At 33.4% G+C, this 17,932-nt stretch overlaps 1 protein-coding gene across 2 annotated transcripts; it reads left to right on the forward strand.

Annotated features, from left to right (window-relative positions):
• The first annotated feature begins 100 nt into the window (after positions 1–100).
• Positions 101–16,899, forward strand: LOC100377414 (protein YIPF3-like). 2 transcript variants are annotated; one of them, XM_006813923.3, is made up of 11 exons: positions 101–163; positions 1,371–1,535; positions 1,857–1,963; positions 4,127–4,172; positions 5,422–5,514; positions 6,116–6,247; positions 7,306–7,428; positions 8,536–8,659; positions 13,162–13,302; positions 14,040–14,237; positions 16,177–16,899. In XM_006813923.3, exons 1-11 carry the CDS (start codon positions 119–121, stop codon positions 16,179–16,181), a joined length of 1,179 nt encoding a protein of 392 aa, XP_006813986.1. In that variant the 5' UTR covers positions 101–118; the 3' UTR covers positions 16,182–16,899. The 2 variants fall into 2 exon arrangements, with proteins under 2 accessions (XP_006813986.1, XP_085357353.1); XM_085501227.1 differs by lacking the exon at positions 14,040–14,237.
• The last annotated feature ends 1,033 nt before the right edge of the window (positions 16,900–17,932 follow it).

The raw sequence follows: 17,932 nt of genomic DNA on the forward strand, positions 1-17,932 counted from the left end.
TATATGATAGATCATAAAAATGTAAACAATCGTTTATAAAATTAAGTAAATATATTGAATACAAATATTTGTATTTATAGAAATTTGAGTTGAAGAATGAGGTAATACAATATTCAAAATGGATACCAGGGAAAGTTGGTATGGCGGACCAGATTCCGGAAAGGTAAATATTTGATTTATTAGGTTATCTGCAAGTTAAACTATGAGACCATGTTTGAAAACTATACAAAAGTATGAGTCACAATAAGTGTACATTTGACCTTTTTTGATCTTTATGAAGTTTTATGTATATGTCGACTGTGTTTTGGGACAGTGAGTGACGTGGCGTGTCACTTGGAACGATCCTATCTCTTTCTACATTGATTGCAAATTGTATGTACAAGTCGAAGTTGTACAGTAAGTATCTAAGTATAATTTATTGGTCATACCATGTGCGTATCAGTATTTTGCGATACATGAGTTGTACTTCTATGACACAGTCACTTGGGGGCTGAAAATGAATAAATACTAATTTTAAAAAAAAATCATCCTCTATACGTATATAAATAAACAAGTTGTGAAACACGGCACTTAGTAAATTGACACCCTGTCGGTTTCAAATGTCGATTTCTTACCTTTTATTGCCCCTTCGCTATCAATATCCTGGAGGTGGGGGGGGGGGGCAACAAGTGCTCTTCATCTTCAATATCATTAGTATCACATACAGGACAGCTTTTTTCAGTGATGTTAATTTTATGGTATCTGCTCATTTCAATTTGTAAAACATGTTTACTTAATCTTAGTTTGGTTATTTACTGTCAGCAGATCTCAAGTCCAAATTCAGTTTTTAATTTTCTGTAGGTATGCAGTTTATTTCTGTGGTTAATACCTTTATTGTCATTGTTTAGAGAATCTTCACTGTTTATTCTGAAGTTTGTTTCAAGTGCTGTAGTAATATTATTTAGGTATTTGTTTTCATTAATCTTTCCATTTTCCCACTCATGTTCCATATTAAGATCTTTGAGAATTGTTTTAATACAATAGACCCAATTTTGGCTGTCTGAGTTATCCATATTGATTGCCAATCTGTATGCTTCATTTATGAGGCTGAGTATATAAAATTAAATTGGGTAGCACTAGAGGTTAGGGGTGGAGGCTAAAAAAGAACTCATTTCGGAAATCAAAAAACATGTCAATCACCACTACATGTATTTAATTTTTTCACCCCTATTGATTATCTGAAATAGTTTATACATGATATAACCAATTCTAATGCAAGGCTAATATACGAGTGAACATGTATCCCTCTATAAAGTAGGACTGTGAGGAACACTGATATTCTCTATACACTTATTTCTGCAGTCTTGATTCCGTGATACCATTTATTGCAGCATCCCCGTGAGGAATCAGCTGTTATTGATTTGGGCACATTAGATGATGATGATTCAAGTACAGGTGGCAGTGAAGGATTTACAAGAAAATCACCGCCAGGTAGTCAGTATGGAGATGAAGAAAAATCCACTGGTGAATTCGTAGGTAGTAGTGCTGCTAACTTGGTGAGTGAACTGATCATTTTATTTGGTTAGTAGTATCTTCATAACTTGTATTATCAATGCAAGATATACTGTACTGTACTGTATTGTCTACTGTTTGTTGAGGCTCAGAAACTTTTTTAAATGCAGGTACATAACCACAATGCTTTAACAAATAAAGTTCTAACAAAGTATAACCAGCTAACACAAAACCATCAGAGCATTGAGCAGACATCACTGAATATCCAGTAAACATCTGTCAATCTGTTACCCTGTACAAACCATATTTTCAATACAGAGAAACGATGTGCACAATTAAATATAATCTACTCAATTTTGTTGTAGGTTTGGCTAGCAGGTAAACAACAAGCCCAGAAAGCTTTTAATTTATATGGTAACATAGACATACTCAGACCATACTTTGATGTGGAACCAAAAGATGTAATTGACAGGTATCTATTCACTGATTGTAATGTACCATACTCGTCCGACTCAGTGCCCATGCTGGACTAAGCACGCATCCCCTACTTCTGAGGCATTTCTGATGTCGGTTCATGTTCAGCCCATCTCTTCCAAAATGATCCAAATTTGATTGTCTAGCCATAAATGTATAAACCTGGTCTTTGAGCATTGTTTGACTTTTCCAAATTATCATATAATATATTATGTAATACAGCATGGTTATTAACTGCTGTGAATATGGTGTGAATGCGTAGACCATGTGGTAACCGTTTGTAAACCACGCTTCAACAGTGACTGTAAAACAGAGCAACGATAAATACTTACAAAAATTGCTAATTATCAGAAATTGCTTTGCATCAAGATTTTGCAATTTTAATTTCACCTAAAAACACATGGGGTGAACAAAAATTGGCGTTTTTACCAATTTTTCGAGTGGGGTGCTTGACTAAGCGTCCACCCCCCCTAAAAAATATGATTCTGTGTGCTAAGAATCCTGGCCAGATGAGTATGGTATATGTAGCAGATTACTGTGAATTATACGTTCTCAAGAAATAACATAACTCGCAATGACTTTTAAATATGTACATGCTGATGTGGTATTCTCGGGTGTTGATATCCGGGCATTTTCACTGCCTGGCAACTATCACGATGAAAACAAAAGCTGAAAACACTCAAAAACAGTACTTTGGGATAGTTGTTGAGACTCCCCTGAACAGTGTAACAGGATTACCCCTACATATGAAACATTTATATGTTGTTAATGATTATTTAAAGTTGAGTTTGTGCTGTTTTCTTGACTTTAGCTATTTTCACCAGCTCAGCTCTTTGCCCGGCGTTCCACAACAGAAATACATGGTACAGTGGTGCATGTCTTAGCAATGTAGAAAGTTTTGTGATGTGGCTTTGCCCCCGTGAATTTGATGACTTCACGCAAATTCTTATTATGTTGTGACTTGTCATACTATATAAATATTTGGGTCATTTAATAACCTCTGATCTTAAAGATGATAGCGATATATGTAACAAGACTAGATTGTTTTATGTTAGAGGCAATGTTATTATTCGTGATTTTAAGTTTGCATCATTTTCTGTTAAGTGCAATTTGTTCTGCTTTTTGTGATGTTCCATATTTATGGTGTAATTACACCATTCAGTCTTATTGTAATTTACGCAGAGCTCATTCACAAGTTTTTCGAAATTTGTCTGGTTTTAAACACTCTTATGTTCAAAGCAATAGTTTGATGTTTGTTGGTTTATCTCTTTTAACGTTTGACGAAATTGTTAGGAAGAAGTGTTTTAGTTTTCTTTCACGTTTGCACTTGTCTGACAACTTGTTACAGCTGCATTATCCATTTCTATTTTGTTGGATAGTGTTTTATGGAAAGTGTGGAACAAGAAAATTTTTTGATGTGTACATATTTTTTTAACTTCTATGGATTATTTTTTTTAATCTGAAATAAACCTCAATAATAATAATAATAATACTGGTTGTTAATTAATCTGACTAAATACCATGTTCGCTTGATCAGTGACACATGTGGTGTGTTTACATAAATTACAGGATTGTTTCTATAGTTCAAATAAGTAATATTTTAATGATTATACAAAAAATGTGATTTTCAGTTCATGTGCATTGGAGATGATCTCCTAATAGAGGAAAAACTTTATTTTCGCTTGGAATTTATTTTCACTGAAGGGATGATTCCGTGAAAATAAAATGTAGCGAATATACTTTTTTTCGCTATATTTCACATTAAACTCATCAAAAATCAGTAAAAATAAATTCCATACAAAATGCCCAAAAAGCCTTTTCAGCGAAAATAAAGTATTCCACAGTATTAGTAATGCTAGCATAACACATCTAGTCAGTTTTATCCCAGGAAAATAGAAAAAATAGCTAATTTGCATAGCAATTTAATATATTGTACCCATTGTTATGCTAAATATTCTCTATTGTTTATCAAACCAGTTTGGAACCCCTTCTTTGTAATGCTCTTTAGGGTAAAGCATACTAGTAGTTTCTTGATAGAAAATTTGGCTTATCTCAACTATGCTGTAGAATTATTCGTAGAAATTTAGTTTCTATGAGAATTAGCCATGTTACAATGGATATGTGTTATTGTATACTTATTTCTGGTACTCTCTATCTACAGGTTGATACATTCATTTATTCCACAAAAAGTCACAGGAACACCACAGGTAAGCATTGTGATAAATTATAATAATCTTAATTTATTGTGTGCTGTATATTTGTTTGCTACACCTATCCATCAATAATATCTACTAATTAGCTAACAATACCCTTTTCACCACCAGTTCCCTCTTTTCATCACTATATCGAAGTCCTGTTTATATTCTGCACTTTCCTTCAGAAGATTGGGACAACAAATTTTTGATTAAAAACTGAAAATTCACTTAAATTTTGTCTGTTGGCTCCAAAATTAGGGTTCATTTCCAAAAAATATTTAAGAATGTAAAAAGTAAGGGCAAGAATGTCTAGTAGTGAAAAGGTTATAGCTGTGTTGCAAGCAATTTACTTTCAGGAAGCCCAAAAATCAGATTTAGAAGCAACAGTGTTTGCAATATAGCTGTATTGTCAGCCACTTAGCTGATGACACTTCTGATTTTGTTTACAAAACTAATTCAAGGCTATACTACACATGTAACCTTAGCCTGAGATAGTCAGAAGCCATGCCTGAATGTCCAAGTTTTGCATCTTCCGAATCGCACGGTCCTGTGTCTTCAACCTATTGGCCTCTACACGATACCGTACGGGATCGCATAGGCTAATTGCGTATCTTAAGCAGTGAGATCTGATTGGGCGCGCCTCGAAACAAGGTGCCCAATCAGCTTGGACGTACCAAATTATAAACAAAATTCCACTTCCTGTTTTTGTCACTATGAAGACATCCTTCCCACACAAAACTGCATCGATTGCCTGTACCCGATATGGCTTGAGGACACAAACACTGAAAACGTTCGCAATTTTATTGTCACAAATATGGTCAATCTCCCAAGGTCTGTTTATAGGCTTGGCCGAATAAACTTAGACCTTGGCTAGCGAAGATGAAGTTTTGGGACTGAAATACACATTCCGTTAAAGTTTGTCTACATAAATTACAATAGTGTTTCTATGATTCATTATACAAAAAATGTGATTTTCGTCTCAAATTTGTAAGGATACAGATGTATCTGAAATCATATGTGTTTGTATTTGCATGAATGTATTTACTCTATTAAAAGAACATTTCTAATAGAAGTACACATCAACTTGAATATCGATATATTGTGTCCAGTATATTGTATAGTATATTTGGACTTTGGACATCATTTATGTAAACACATGTACTACTAATAGAGCTAATACTTTATGTCCAGTATCATGATGTAGCATTGTATGCACTACAGGTATTAATATATTCATTTTTTTTTTTCATTGAATCTCCAGAAAGTATTTGGTGAACTTTATGGTCCCTTAATGGTGATATTTACACTGGTTGCAATTATACTGATGGGCATGAAGTCCTCAGGACATGTAGTGGTAGGTTATTACTTATCATGGTTAGTTGGTCAGATCCTAGAAGTCTAATGCAGTGTTCATATTGTATGCTGAAATTCTGGTCTCAGGTGAAACTGAAATACTGTAGACTGCTTTAATTTAAGACCAATATTTTGGAATTTTTAAAATCTTTAAATTTTGTAACAGTTAACATTTCAATGTGGTCATACTAATTACACAGTGTCACTGTGACAAACCAAATTTTGTTCTAGCACATGTAAATTATCTGATAGCGAAAATTACTAGATATGAAAATTAAAAGGTTATAATATGCTTATGTTCTACACATTGACAGCCAAATGTCTGAATTCCCATCTACTCTGATATATGTGCTTTAGGTTTATCATAATGAAGAAATGTTGATCCAATTTGGCAATGAAAAGTACCCTAAAAAATTTAAAATTACAAATTAAAAGTAGTATCCTAAAAAAGTTTAAAATTACAAATTAAATACACTAAAAGAAAGGAATATCTTGCTCACAATCTAGCAAAATGCAGTCATTTGTCCTTTTCCCCTGTCACATGTACATGCTTTCTTTTACTTACATTGTGCTGCATAAATGTGTGTGTTTTATTTTTACAGAGGGAAGGAACACTAATGGGTACTGCATTTGGAGTTTGTTTCGGATACTGGATTTTTGCGTCTTGTCTCATCTTTATGTTAGCGTATGTCTGCAACACACATATTACTTTATTACAAGTCCTGTCACTCACTGTGAGTATATAACCATTAAATTTGAGATCATTTTCATCCTTGGGCAGACATTCATGCATTTTCACCACCTGGCAACCATAACAGTGAAAACAAGGCTGAAAACTCTCAGAAACGATACTTTTAGATAGTTGCTGAGACTCCCCTGAACAGTGTAACAAGATTACCCCTGCATCTGCAACATGGATAAATTTGGTTGCTCAGGATTACTTCAAAGTTGATTTGAGTTTGTGCTGTTTGCTTGACTTCAGCTGTTTTCACCAGCTCTTCAACTGACGTTCCACAGCAGCTCCCACAGAGCCCTGGAAATGCATGGTACAATGGAGAACGTTTTGTGGCGTAGTTCCGCCCCGAGAATAACTGTATTTGAGTCTTGTGACTATTATGCCATATGTTTTGATCACAGTCAGCTGGCGCACACGTGATAATAAAATAAATACGATATTTACTATATGGGGGCCGCCATCTTGAAAGACGCATAAAACTAAATAAGAGACCCGGCTTAGTGTTCTAGGTTCTTCGCGTAATTAGGTGTTCGTATGCAAGGGATTTTTCCACACAAAAACGACGAATTCGGCCAAATTTTGTTATCGGTTGGCTTAATATAACACCAATGGACCGTATTTTTGTGAAATATTGATATTTTTGTCCTGATTTGTAGGAATCTGAAAAACGCGTTTCACAACTTGTCTCTTATTTAGTTTTATGCGTCATTCAAGATGGCGGCCCCCATATAGTAAATATCGTATTTATTTTATTATCACGTGTGCGCCAGCTGACTGTGGTTTTGATGGTCTCTCTTTGAGAGAAATTCTGTAAATACATTAATTATTTACTGTGTTTTAATTTCACTATTTTTGCTAATAAGTAAAATTTGCAAAATTAAATCTACATAAACAAGTAATATTACAATATAACTCTGGCAAATTTGTGAATTTAGAAACCAGTGAATATGCTCACAATATGAAAATAGTAAAATTAAATGGTTTCACAGTATGTTATAAACCTTTATATCAACCATAATTTTTCTTAATATGATAATTCATTTTTGTTGTTTTCAGGGTTATAGTTTAAGCAGTCATTGTATTGTGTTGTTTGTGACTACTGTCCTCCATAGCACAGAATCTCATTATTTATTTTACTTACTGTGGCTAAGTGTTGGAGGCATGGCAGTGCTGAAAATGGTGAGTACACAGACATAAAGAGGGCATGCGGATTGGGTAGTCCAGAAATAAATCTTAAAGGGAGAGCTGGTAGACCCTGAGATTGCACCTTGGATCATGGAACACACCTGTCTGCACCATTTAATCATTCAGTCTCTTATTTGTTTTTTTAATTCGGGAATTTACTGTGAAATTACTATCAAATCTGTATTAGAAGCTGCATTCCTACATGAAATATAAGCCATACCCTTCTGTTGCTTTGTACCATTTTATTAGCAACTGCAGATACTAATACTGATAATAGGCTTATTGCGATGTGTTCCTCATGAAAATAACATGGACATCTTTGGGATTTACAGCTTCCCCTTTAAAATATGAATTAAATTAGATTGTAACATTGTACAACAGTTGGCTTTCAGAACATAGCAATTTTAATGAGGCTCATTTGAATGGTTGTATTCAAATAAGTATTTAATTATTTCATTTGAAATTTAATGTATTATTTATTTGCTGGCAGTTTGTAAAAAGTTTTGGTACTGGTAATTGCAAATGGTCACATGGTGTGGTGATTTAAAATAATACAAAATAAAATGTACACGGTAATAATAAATATAGTACAAACAAAATAAGATATATAAAATAACCAAAAAAATACATGCTATATAATAAATCAGATTGTGTGGAATCGTGAGCGTCTGACATCTTGTACATAGCAGACAATATATTTACATCATTTAATCAATATCTTTAATGCAACCATAAACCTTACAATGTACATACTTAGTATCTGATCAACTTAACCAATAAAACTTCAACACATATGAATATATAGTAGTTTAGATTATCTAAAAGCATGTGAACTTTGAAGTAGGTGAGTAAACTGCCTATGTTAATGCTTGTAATGTGATGTCATCATAAAAAACTAATGATTCAAACTTAATTTATGCAATTGCATTCCCTTTGATGTTTGTTGTCAGTTTCTCATTTCCTTTTTAGGGTGTATACATGTAATGAACACACAACATGAGTACTGATCTAATTTGTCAAGGGATGTCTACTTTGTTCACTTACTTTTTGTTTTCACTTTCAAAAACATACAAACCACATATTTTGTTTTCGGCTTTGCAGGTTACAGTATATGTGTCAAGAACGTCTGGGAAAAGTCAAAAACTGATGTTAGCTGGGTTGGTAGTTTCACTTCATCTATTTTTTATGCTGTATCTACATTTTGCATACCATAATGTTGCAGAAGGTAAGAAGTAATCAGTAATCATATTTAAATAATTTGTATAGTAATAATCGAACTTACAGTAAATGTGTGATCATGCTAGGTAGGTTGTTCTACACGAAGCTCCCTAGGAGAGTTATTTTGCCCAATTGAAAGCTCCCTAGGTAGAGTTTTTTTGTCCATAAGAAACTTCCTAGGTGAGTTATCTTTCCCCATAGGAGACTCCCTAGGTAGAGTATTTTTTCTATAAGAAACTTCCTAGGTGAGTTATCTTGCCCAATTGGAAGCTCCCTAGGTAGAGTATTTTTTCCACAAGAAGCTTCCGAGTTGAGTTATCTTGCCCCATAGCAAGTTCCCTAGGTAGAGTATTTTTTCCATAAGAAACTTCCTAGGTGAGTTATCTTGCCTCGTAGCAAGTTCTCTAGGTAGAGTATTTTGTTCCATAGGACACTTTCTATGTAAGTTTTCTTGTCTCGAAGGAACTCCCTAGATAGATTACTTTGTCCATTAAAAACTCTCTAGGTAAGTTATCTTGCCCCATATGAAGCTCCCTAGGTAGGCTAATTTTGTAACCTGTGTGTTATATTAACACTGTCGCTGCTTGCATTTATCAGCATGGTATTTTCTTTAAACTAGTAAATAATATCATGTTTTATGCTTGTTACTTCTGACACGTACCATGTGCTATGCTTTCTAAAACAGTTTGGCAGTGATTGATGCACAATAACATCACTTATATAGGTTTATTATATAATGTACAGTTGATGTGTGCTATCTTTGTGCATGTATACCTGTCTCGGTGTACTGCTTATGCTTGTTACCCTGGTAATGCAGAATCTCAATGCCTAACTTCACGTAGTACTGTAAAACCATTTAATTTCACTACTTTGAGCATATTCACTGGGTTTTAAGATCATGAATTTGCCATTGTAACAGGGAGTTTTATTGTATTGTAATGTTCATGTGAATTTTATTTTAAATTAGCAAATTTTATTTTATCAGCGGAAAAAGCGAAATTAAAACCCAGTGAATAATTAGTGCATTCACAGTACTGTAAGGGGGTTAATTATTCACTGGGTTTTAATTTGGCTTTTTTCGCTGACTGGAAAATGCGCTAAATTAAAACCCAGTGAATATGTAAAATTGAGCATGGAACACATTATCCAAATGATAAAACCGTGAATTTTAAACCCACTAAATATTCCTGAAACGCTAAATCAGTGAAATTTAAACCCAGTGAAAATTAGTCATTTTACAGTACTACTTAGAATTGACACATGCATTTACTTTCCCTTAGGGGTATAGAAAGTGTGAGTATGTGTGTGTGTGTGTGTGTGTGTTAACCACGGCTACTGTGTGTGACAGTGTTGATCTCAGAAATTTGGTTGATATATCCTTCCAGCTTTCAAGAATATACAGTTTGTACTCGACCTGCTTCGATTTTGTACTAAACATGTACAGTACCGTAAAATCTGTATTAGAAGCCGCATCCCTAATAGAAGTCGCACCCATTCGTTTTGAACAATTGAGACCCATCCCCTCTGTTGCATTGTACCATTTTAATAGAAGCCATGGCTTTTAATACATGAAATATTTGTTAAAAATAGCAAACACTTTTGTTCGTTAAATATGCTGATGACATGTTACAATGTCATCTGTTTGTTCATATTTCTCTCTCGTTTTTCTGTTGTGGAGTCAACACTGGAGCACACTCTAGTCTATAACAATACATGACATGAGTTGTGTGTTGTGTGCATGCTAGCTAATGCTGATTTAATCTGCCTTTTCTCTTAGAATTTATCAGTCATCATTAAGGTAGAAGCCTATACATCATTTTTGAGAATGTTTGTTATATATACCTGTACCTTAACAATGTGTATGTACAATCATGGAGCTATAGTACAATAGAAACATAAAAACTGCCATCTTTTGTGTGTAACAGTAACATTATATTGAAAAAATTTGGTTAAATATTCTTCAAAACAATTCTGCAATGTTAAAACAAAATAGCATTTTTTGCTCTATTTTGAAACCTTGTTTTTTTTAAATATTTGAGGATAACAAAAAGTATCTTATCAATCTTGATATACCCTATGTTACTGGTAGTGTATATGTTTACGTAAATAAAAGAGGTCAACATAAGTACCCGATAATATTTTAATAATTAGGCAATACACAGGCAATATTGGGTTTACCATATATGCACTTCTGTTGTCAATGTGCTTCTGAAAGAGCAAATACCAGTGTTTTAGGAATTGTATTCTTAGACTGACAATAAGGCTGTCATTTGCTAAAATAAAACATTATTTTCTTTAAAATAATCCAGGTGAATATCCTTGAATTGACCAATTTATTGCAAAATTCTAAATTAAATTTCGGTTATTTTCATTCACGAGTAGACATTTACCTTAAGATATAGGATATTTTTATGAATGACCAAGGAACGCACATGTAGTAATTTTTATAGAGCAATAACCTTTTCACCACTAGACTTTCTTGTCCAAAAGTTTTTTTCTTATATTCTTCAATATTTCTGAAAAATGAAACTTAATTTTAGAGCTAATAGACAACATTTGAGTCAATTTTCAGTTTTTATTCAAAAAATTTGGCAATTTTTGTTTGAATCTCCAAAAGTAAAGTGCAGACTATAAACAGGATTATTTAGTGAATTTGTAATGAAACGAGGGAACTGGTGGTGAAAAGTATAAATATGAATTTTTTGCTGTATTATACACAAATATTATCATGCGGACTATTTGGACATGAATATATCATGTATTGCCATCATGACTGACTTGTTGCAGTTCCCACTTATGATTTACCGATATAGAAAAATACTTCTAGTCTACTGGTACTACATATATATGTACTAACATGTTCTGGTATTGTTAGGCCAAAGTACATGTTGTGAGTAGACATATCACAAAACAATAAATCAATAATTTTATGAACTTTGCGAGTAAGGAGAACAAATTATTGTTGCAGCTAGTGAATATTTCACTTGGGTACTTAAGGTAGCGAGAAGGTTTTGTGACGTTTTCGAATAAAACATTCTCTGTCTGTTGTCTCGTTCAGAACAGTAATTTAGCTTGTATATTTCAAAAGACTAAGTATAGAGGTACAAGTTCGCACAAACTGGACAGTCATTGTTTACATAATTATCACGTGACATCAAAAATGGCGAACCTTGTAAAAATGACTAAGTCCGCGATTGTGAGAGCACACTGCGGAACTTCCTGGTGCAACTTACGTCATGCTATGTCCGTAATCAAGTCAATTGAAATGTGTCCCCGGTAATCAAAAGACCTATTATTCCGATTTCTATGCAGGTTTGTTTTTTTGTCCCCAAATTATTTCATACTTGGCACCTTTAACCAAAGACATTAGAAAGAGATTGTCTTTGCTTTAACAGACTATTACTCTGTGACAAAGCATTTTCTTTAAAAACCCAGACATATTTCGCACCATCATTATCTTTTGAACGATAACTGTTGTTGATTCTTATCATCAATTTAACTGTTTATAGCACTTACCGGGTAGTGGTTGTCAAATTTTATCTTTGTCTATAAGAATAGTATTTTAAAAAGTTCAATCTGGATTTGGGAATTATTATCAGAGCATGTCATTAGATAGATAATGAGTTCTGTCAATGTCCTACTATAAACCCAGAGTTTCTTCAATGCTACAAAGTCTGACTATTGGGTACATATTATGTTATGGGCCTGGTCAATTTTCAGGGTAAAAATATGCGTAACTCAAACAGCAAATCCCGATTTTTGTATGTGTATCCCTTTTCATGTTTACTAGTGGCATATTTGGGGGAAGAACTGAACATTCAACTACTGTAGTTAAAAATTTGAGCTTAAGATTGAGCAATTGAACTCAACACTATGGTTACCTTAGTTTTAAGCTATTTATATTAAGACTTTAACAACACCAGAAATAATTTTAATTCCTGTATGTGATAGGACCAGCAGTTACATGATTTTTTGATATTGATAATTCGTGTTCCTATCGATTAAAACAGCCACGTCATTGTTGTACAAATGCAGAAGGGTGATTAAGTCTACTTAGGGAGTTTTATAGTGAAAATAATCAAATGTTAAGCAGGTATGCTACTTGAATGTTAAAATGTGTTTCTTTTTCATGTTGCAAGAACAAAGGAAAGAAATATGTAATTACCATTAAAAATAATACATAATATTCAGTGACAAATTAACTGTCAAATTTTAAGTAAAACAAAATAATATTTGGTGTCTTTGATATTATTATTCACAATATTTAAAAAAAAATGACATCAGCATTTTGAGTGTGTGAGTTTCTTTAAAGAAAAAGATCTATAGAATTTAATGTTAAATAGTAAATTTATACATTATTTATCCTCAAAATCAAAATTTGACTTACTTTTGACTAATACCATACCAAAACTCAAGTACCATACCTCCTTAATTATTCTTAAAACAAGTACAAAGAAGACTTAAAAATTCATGACTTGATCCCGACTACCATATTGTATTATATCTCAGTCCCAGGGGTAGTGAAAGAACCAGTAATTCATCATCCAGTTGTTCCTGATAGACTTGAAAGAGACATCCAGCTTGACTCAAAATTATCCAACTCCGCAAATGATGCTGTGCAAGAAGTAATAAGAAAGGTGGCTCCGAAACGTACGTAGCTCAGATAGAATTATTGGCTTTTTTAATAGTGTTTCTAATTATTTTAATTAATTACTCATCATAGCCATTTATCTGTTCAGTTAATATATAATTTGGATTTTCCATTGTAGTATACTTGTTTGTTGTGATGCGCACATGATAAGAACATGTACCTGGTATATATCAATGGCGTCTTGTATCGCTAAATGTCTGTGTGTTATTGATACTTCTTATCAAATTAATAAGTTAACTATTTACTGACATGTAGACTAGATGGATTATATTATCAATACAGCCTAGATTATTGAACTCTTAACAACCTTTTATTTGCACATGATTATATTTTGACTACTGTTCAACCAATTTTGTGTTAATACATCAATTGAAGTAGAACTGAGTTTTATGTTGTTGAAAATTCTTTAGGCTCAGCAGTTTCAATATTGTGTAAACGAAAGAAAATCTGTTATATTTGGTATTGTATTTGTAGTTCTACAAGCACGTATCGGTAAAAGGCAAAGCTGAAAACAATTTGGTTTCAAATTTGTCATATCTTCATAATTACTTGTTCTTGCAATTTGGAGTTGCATATAAGTTTTGTTTTTGATTCATCTTGTGACTCAGCACTAATTAATACATTAATTAACTAATATTTTTTGACAAAAAGTAGTGCTAGTAAATAATAATTTCATAGTTTGCAAGTAATGTTAATGACAAATAAATCTTACACTACTGCCCTCCCTATTACCTAGATGTGGAAGCTGTTGATGAAATTGAGGCGGTACATCCGAATGTGGTTGTCCCAGACAGTGATGCAGTACGAGATGCTGCCGTAGTTAATGACGATAATCCTGTACAAGACGCGCTAAAAGACACAATATCAAATATTGATAATGCACAACTTAATGCCCCAATTGATAAGCTTGTTGATCAGGTTAAAGAGAATGATGGTAATTTTAAGTTTGATTGTCTTTTCACATGCTCCATCTAATAACTTTCTCAGTGATGACCACTCCTCCCTATATTGTTCTTTTTTATTCAGCTGTCCTTGATACCACTATTAGCTTAGACATTCTGGTACTGAATCTAGGCTTCCAAGTCACCAACCAGTCATAAAATAGTGTGACATTATAGCCTGTTCTCACTGGCGAACTTGATCCAGTTTTTGTGCAATTGAGCATGTGTCAACTTTTGTGTATATTATTTAGTTGTACCAAAACCGAAACCCAGTGATTGAAATTACTGATGTGTAAGAATATGTTTAGTTTGAAGGTTATATCCGCACATGTACTATATCCAGCATAAACTGTGTGATATCACCACCACTGTTGTTGTCATTCATGAAATTCTAGAGCCTAAGCTGAATTCTACTTTTGTTGCTGAAGTTGTTTTTTTGTATAATAACGATTTTAGGTTGATTTTCAAAAAAAAGGTTTAGTAAATTTTCTAGTATTGAAGTCAGTCAGCATGTTCATGAAAATATATCTTCTGTTTCCAGTAAGGGAACATACCCATTATTTGGGGGAAATATGCTACTTAAGCACTTCATATAGGAACACGATTTCAGCATTTTTCCACCGGGTCTTCTTTCTGGTGTGAACATGGTATCGTTAATTTCAACACAAACATCAAAGATTACTTCTATCTCAATTTAGATTGAGTTGGCCAGTGAGAACACAGCTAATGATTACATCTATTAAACTTACTACATGTATTATTGCTTTTAACCCTTTTTGCTGTCAATTTTGTCACAAAAATTAAATCCAGATTAATTTGTTCTTATGTGGATTTATCAAGACCTGCAGCCCATGGCGTATTACCCGATATATGTATTTGACCAAAAATTAAGAAGGAAATTATTGAAAAATAAATACAAATATACCAAAAGTTCCATAAATTTTTTGGCAGAAAAAATGAAGGCTTATGAAGGCCTAATTACACTAGTTGAACACCGAGTTTTGTCTCATCAAGCCCATAGGTTCCATGTGTGTGTCGTCTATACTGTACATTTCTATTATGCATTGCAATGATCAGTCACATATACGTGTAGTGTGGGGAGAGCATTGGTCATTAGATAAACTATAATTGTATTGTATCTATACCATGGTGATCATTGGTAATCTAGTACGTGGAATTCATTCTTTGACAACGGTTGTTGCTAGTGACACCATTGTATAAATACATGTAGAGAGCACAGCATCTTGTATGGATTGTAAGGTTGCATGTAAATCAGTGCATTGGGGTAGCTAATATAGTGTACTAGTAGATATAGTATATGTCTTTATGTATTCAGTGATGCTGTCGGGAAAACTTTGGTAGATAAGAATGGGTGGAATATATTCTGTCATTTTAATACAGAATGCCAATGGTAAACTAAAACACCTATAGCCAATAAGATAACAGATTTCAATGCTTGGCTATATTTACAGTTATTCGAACAAAAACACTAAGGTTTTCTTAGGCAGTATTAACCAGTACAGAATCACTATGCATGCATTTACATGCATTGTATATATTGCGTTTTAAATACGATTAGTCATTGACCACCGTTCTTTAATTGTGTTACAGTATGTCTTGTGGTGACGGGTTATATACGTTAGAATTTTGTGATGTCTGATCAATCACTGTTGCCATAGAATCAATCATAGTATTTACTTTAGATTGCAATTCACCTTTCCCAATAGCTGCTAATTTTTTATCTTGCATATCACAAATGATAACTGTGCCGCTCATACTCATCTTTTTCATTTATTATGTCACTGCTGCTTCTTATTTCTATTGGACAGTGTTCAATTTCACTTTTCACATGCTTAAAATATATATATTTCACTGCAAAGACAGGAAAAAGTTAACTCCAATTTTTGTTCTCTCTTTTTGTCCCCACTACAGCTTAAAACAGTGTGGCTTCCGTATGTACATATCACAAGAGATACTGTATATATTAGTTGAACTAAGTGGACGAGTGAAGATTGAGGACAATTTTGTACAAACTCATTCATTATGGACCATGTACTATATTTAAAATATATTTATATGATACTTGCAAATTTTTCAGCTATAACAGTAGTCACCTATAGGTTTGAATTGTGATTACAAACTCTGACTACTCCACTTTAATAATAACTGGTTATTAGGACTACGCTACCAAGTACCAGTACTGGATCTACCAACTACCGGAGCTACAGCTTCACAACTTTTTTTTGCTGTTCTAGATGCTGAATTATACAATTCATAAAATTATGTAAATTTGTAACAATGTAAATCAAATCTAGTGCAATGCTATGTAGTGCATGTATGTATGTAGATGAACTTATTGCAGCATTTGAGTGCAGATATTCCTCCTGTCACAGTATTTCAATGGAAATCACCACTACCACAGAATTTATGGGATACAATTATCTTGAAAGTGAAAAATGAATCTGCAATGTCAAAGCTGCTGGAATGCTACTTTTCTGGAATGAAATTACATGTGCCAGAACACTGGGTGGCGCTATACTCATTTAAGTTTTGATGAAAATAGTTAAACTGGTGATTCACATACAGGGTTGTGGTTTTAATGTACAAATGGAAATACTTTTTTTTTTTCAGTATTAAAAATGATAATATAGATAATATCCTTGTATTTTATATTAAACAGTATTGTAATTCATGTTGAAAGTGCATTTCTGCTGGACAGTGTATATGCAATGCGTATTCAAGAAAAATTGTTTGAATACAAGAGGGTGTGTAGACTGGCGCAGTCGGGTGATTAATTTGTTTTTGTAGTTTTAATAAAATAAAAAAAAATTGTGAAATGGAGGTGTTAGCGCGAAATCACCCTGACTGGTTTATTCTGCAGGAAATTCATTGCTATTAAATATTCATGATGCACATATTATGAGGTAATGGTCACACTGCAGACCCAACATGGCTGCACATTGAAATTCAAATTTGTCATAGTCGTCGTTTCTAATTCATCACAAGGTGTAAAAAAGTAACTCGTACTAGTCGTAGAATTAAAAAAAAATCGGCTGCTACAATCAGCAGACGTCTTCTCGGTCAGAGGTCAGTTGAAGAGACGTTGTGATTGGCTTAGATGATTGTCAATTAGAACACATTAACATAATTACCCGTTGAAAAATCAACGGGTTCCTGCAGTGTCGATAGAGGGCCATGCAGAATAAACCAGTCGGGGTGATTTTGCAGTTGCAGGGGATTTCGTGCATTTCGCGAAATTGTTTATTTTATTTAAACTACAAAAACAAATTAATCGCCCGACTGCGCCAGTCTAAAGGGTGTGGTAAATAACCTGTCTACAGTTCTGCAGTATTTTCAGAAATGCTACCTCGAATAATAATCTTGTTAAATGATTTTGGATTATCAAGGAAACCAGTCTACATAATGCACATTGTTTCTGGGGTTGAGGCTTTGTTAGGACCAACTTTTTCCGCTCAGCATGAGATTTTCCCAAATTAGCATTTTGGTTTGAAAAAACACGCCTGACAAAGTCTTTAAAGTTAAGATGTTGACTCCAGACAATTCAGAATTTGATATTATCAAACATTTTAATACTGTCTTTACCATGTGTGATTGTTATTTTTACTCAATTTATTGTAGTTGTTTGGAAAAATGTTTATTATAGTGATCCAGGTGTTCTGTGCCTGAT

The sequence above is a fragment of the Saccoglossus kowalevskii genome, chromosome 7 (assembly GCF_978046115.1).
Source record: "Saccoglossus kowalevskii chromosome 7, keSacKowa6.1, whole genome shotgun sequence".
In the NCBI taxonomy this organism is placed as follows: Eukaryota; Metazoa; Hemichordata; class Enteropneusta; family Harrimaniidae; genus Saccoglossus; species Saccoglossus kowalevskii.

What these genes read in the sequence shown, in the direction of transcription:
- LOC100377414 (XM_006813923.3), top strand. Translation starts at nt 119, where the DNA reads ATGGATACCAGGGAAAGTTGGTATGGCGGACCAGATTCCGGAAAG. An exon ending in GTAGTAGTGCTGCTAACTTG is followed by an intron (nt 1,536 to 1,856) that starts GTGAGTGAACTG and finishes ATTTTGTTGTAG; the next exon opens with GTTTGGCTAGCAGGTAAACA. An exon ending in AAGAAAGGTGGCTCCGAAAC is followed by an intron (nt 13,303 to 14,039) that starts GTACGTAGCTCA and finishes CCTATTACCTAG; the next exon opens with ATGTGGAAGCTGTTGATGAA.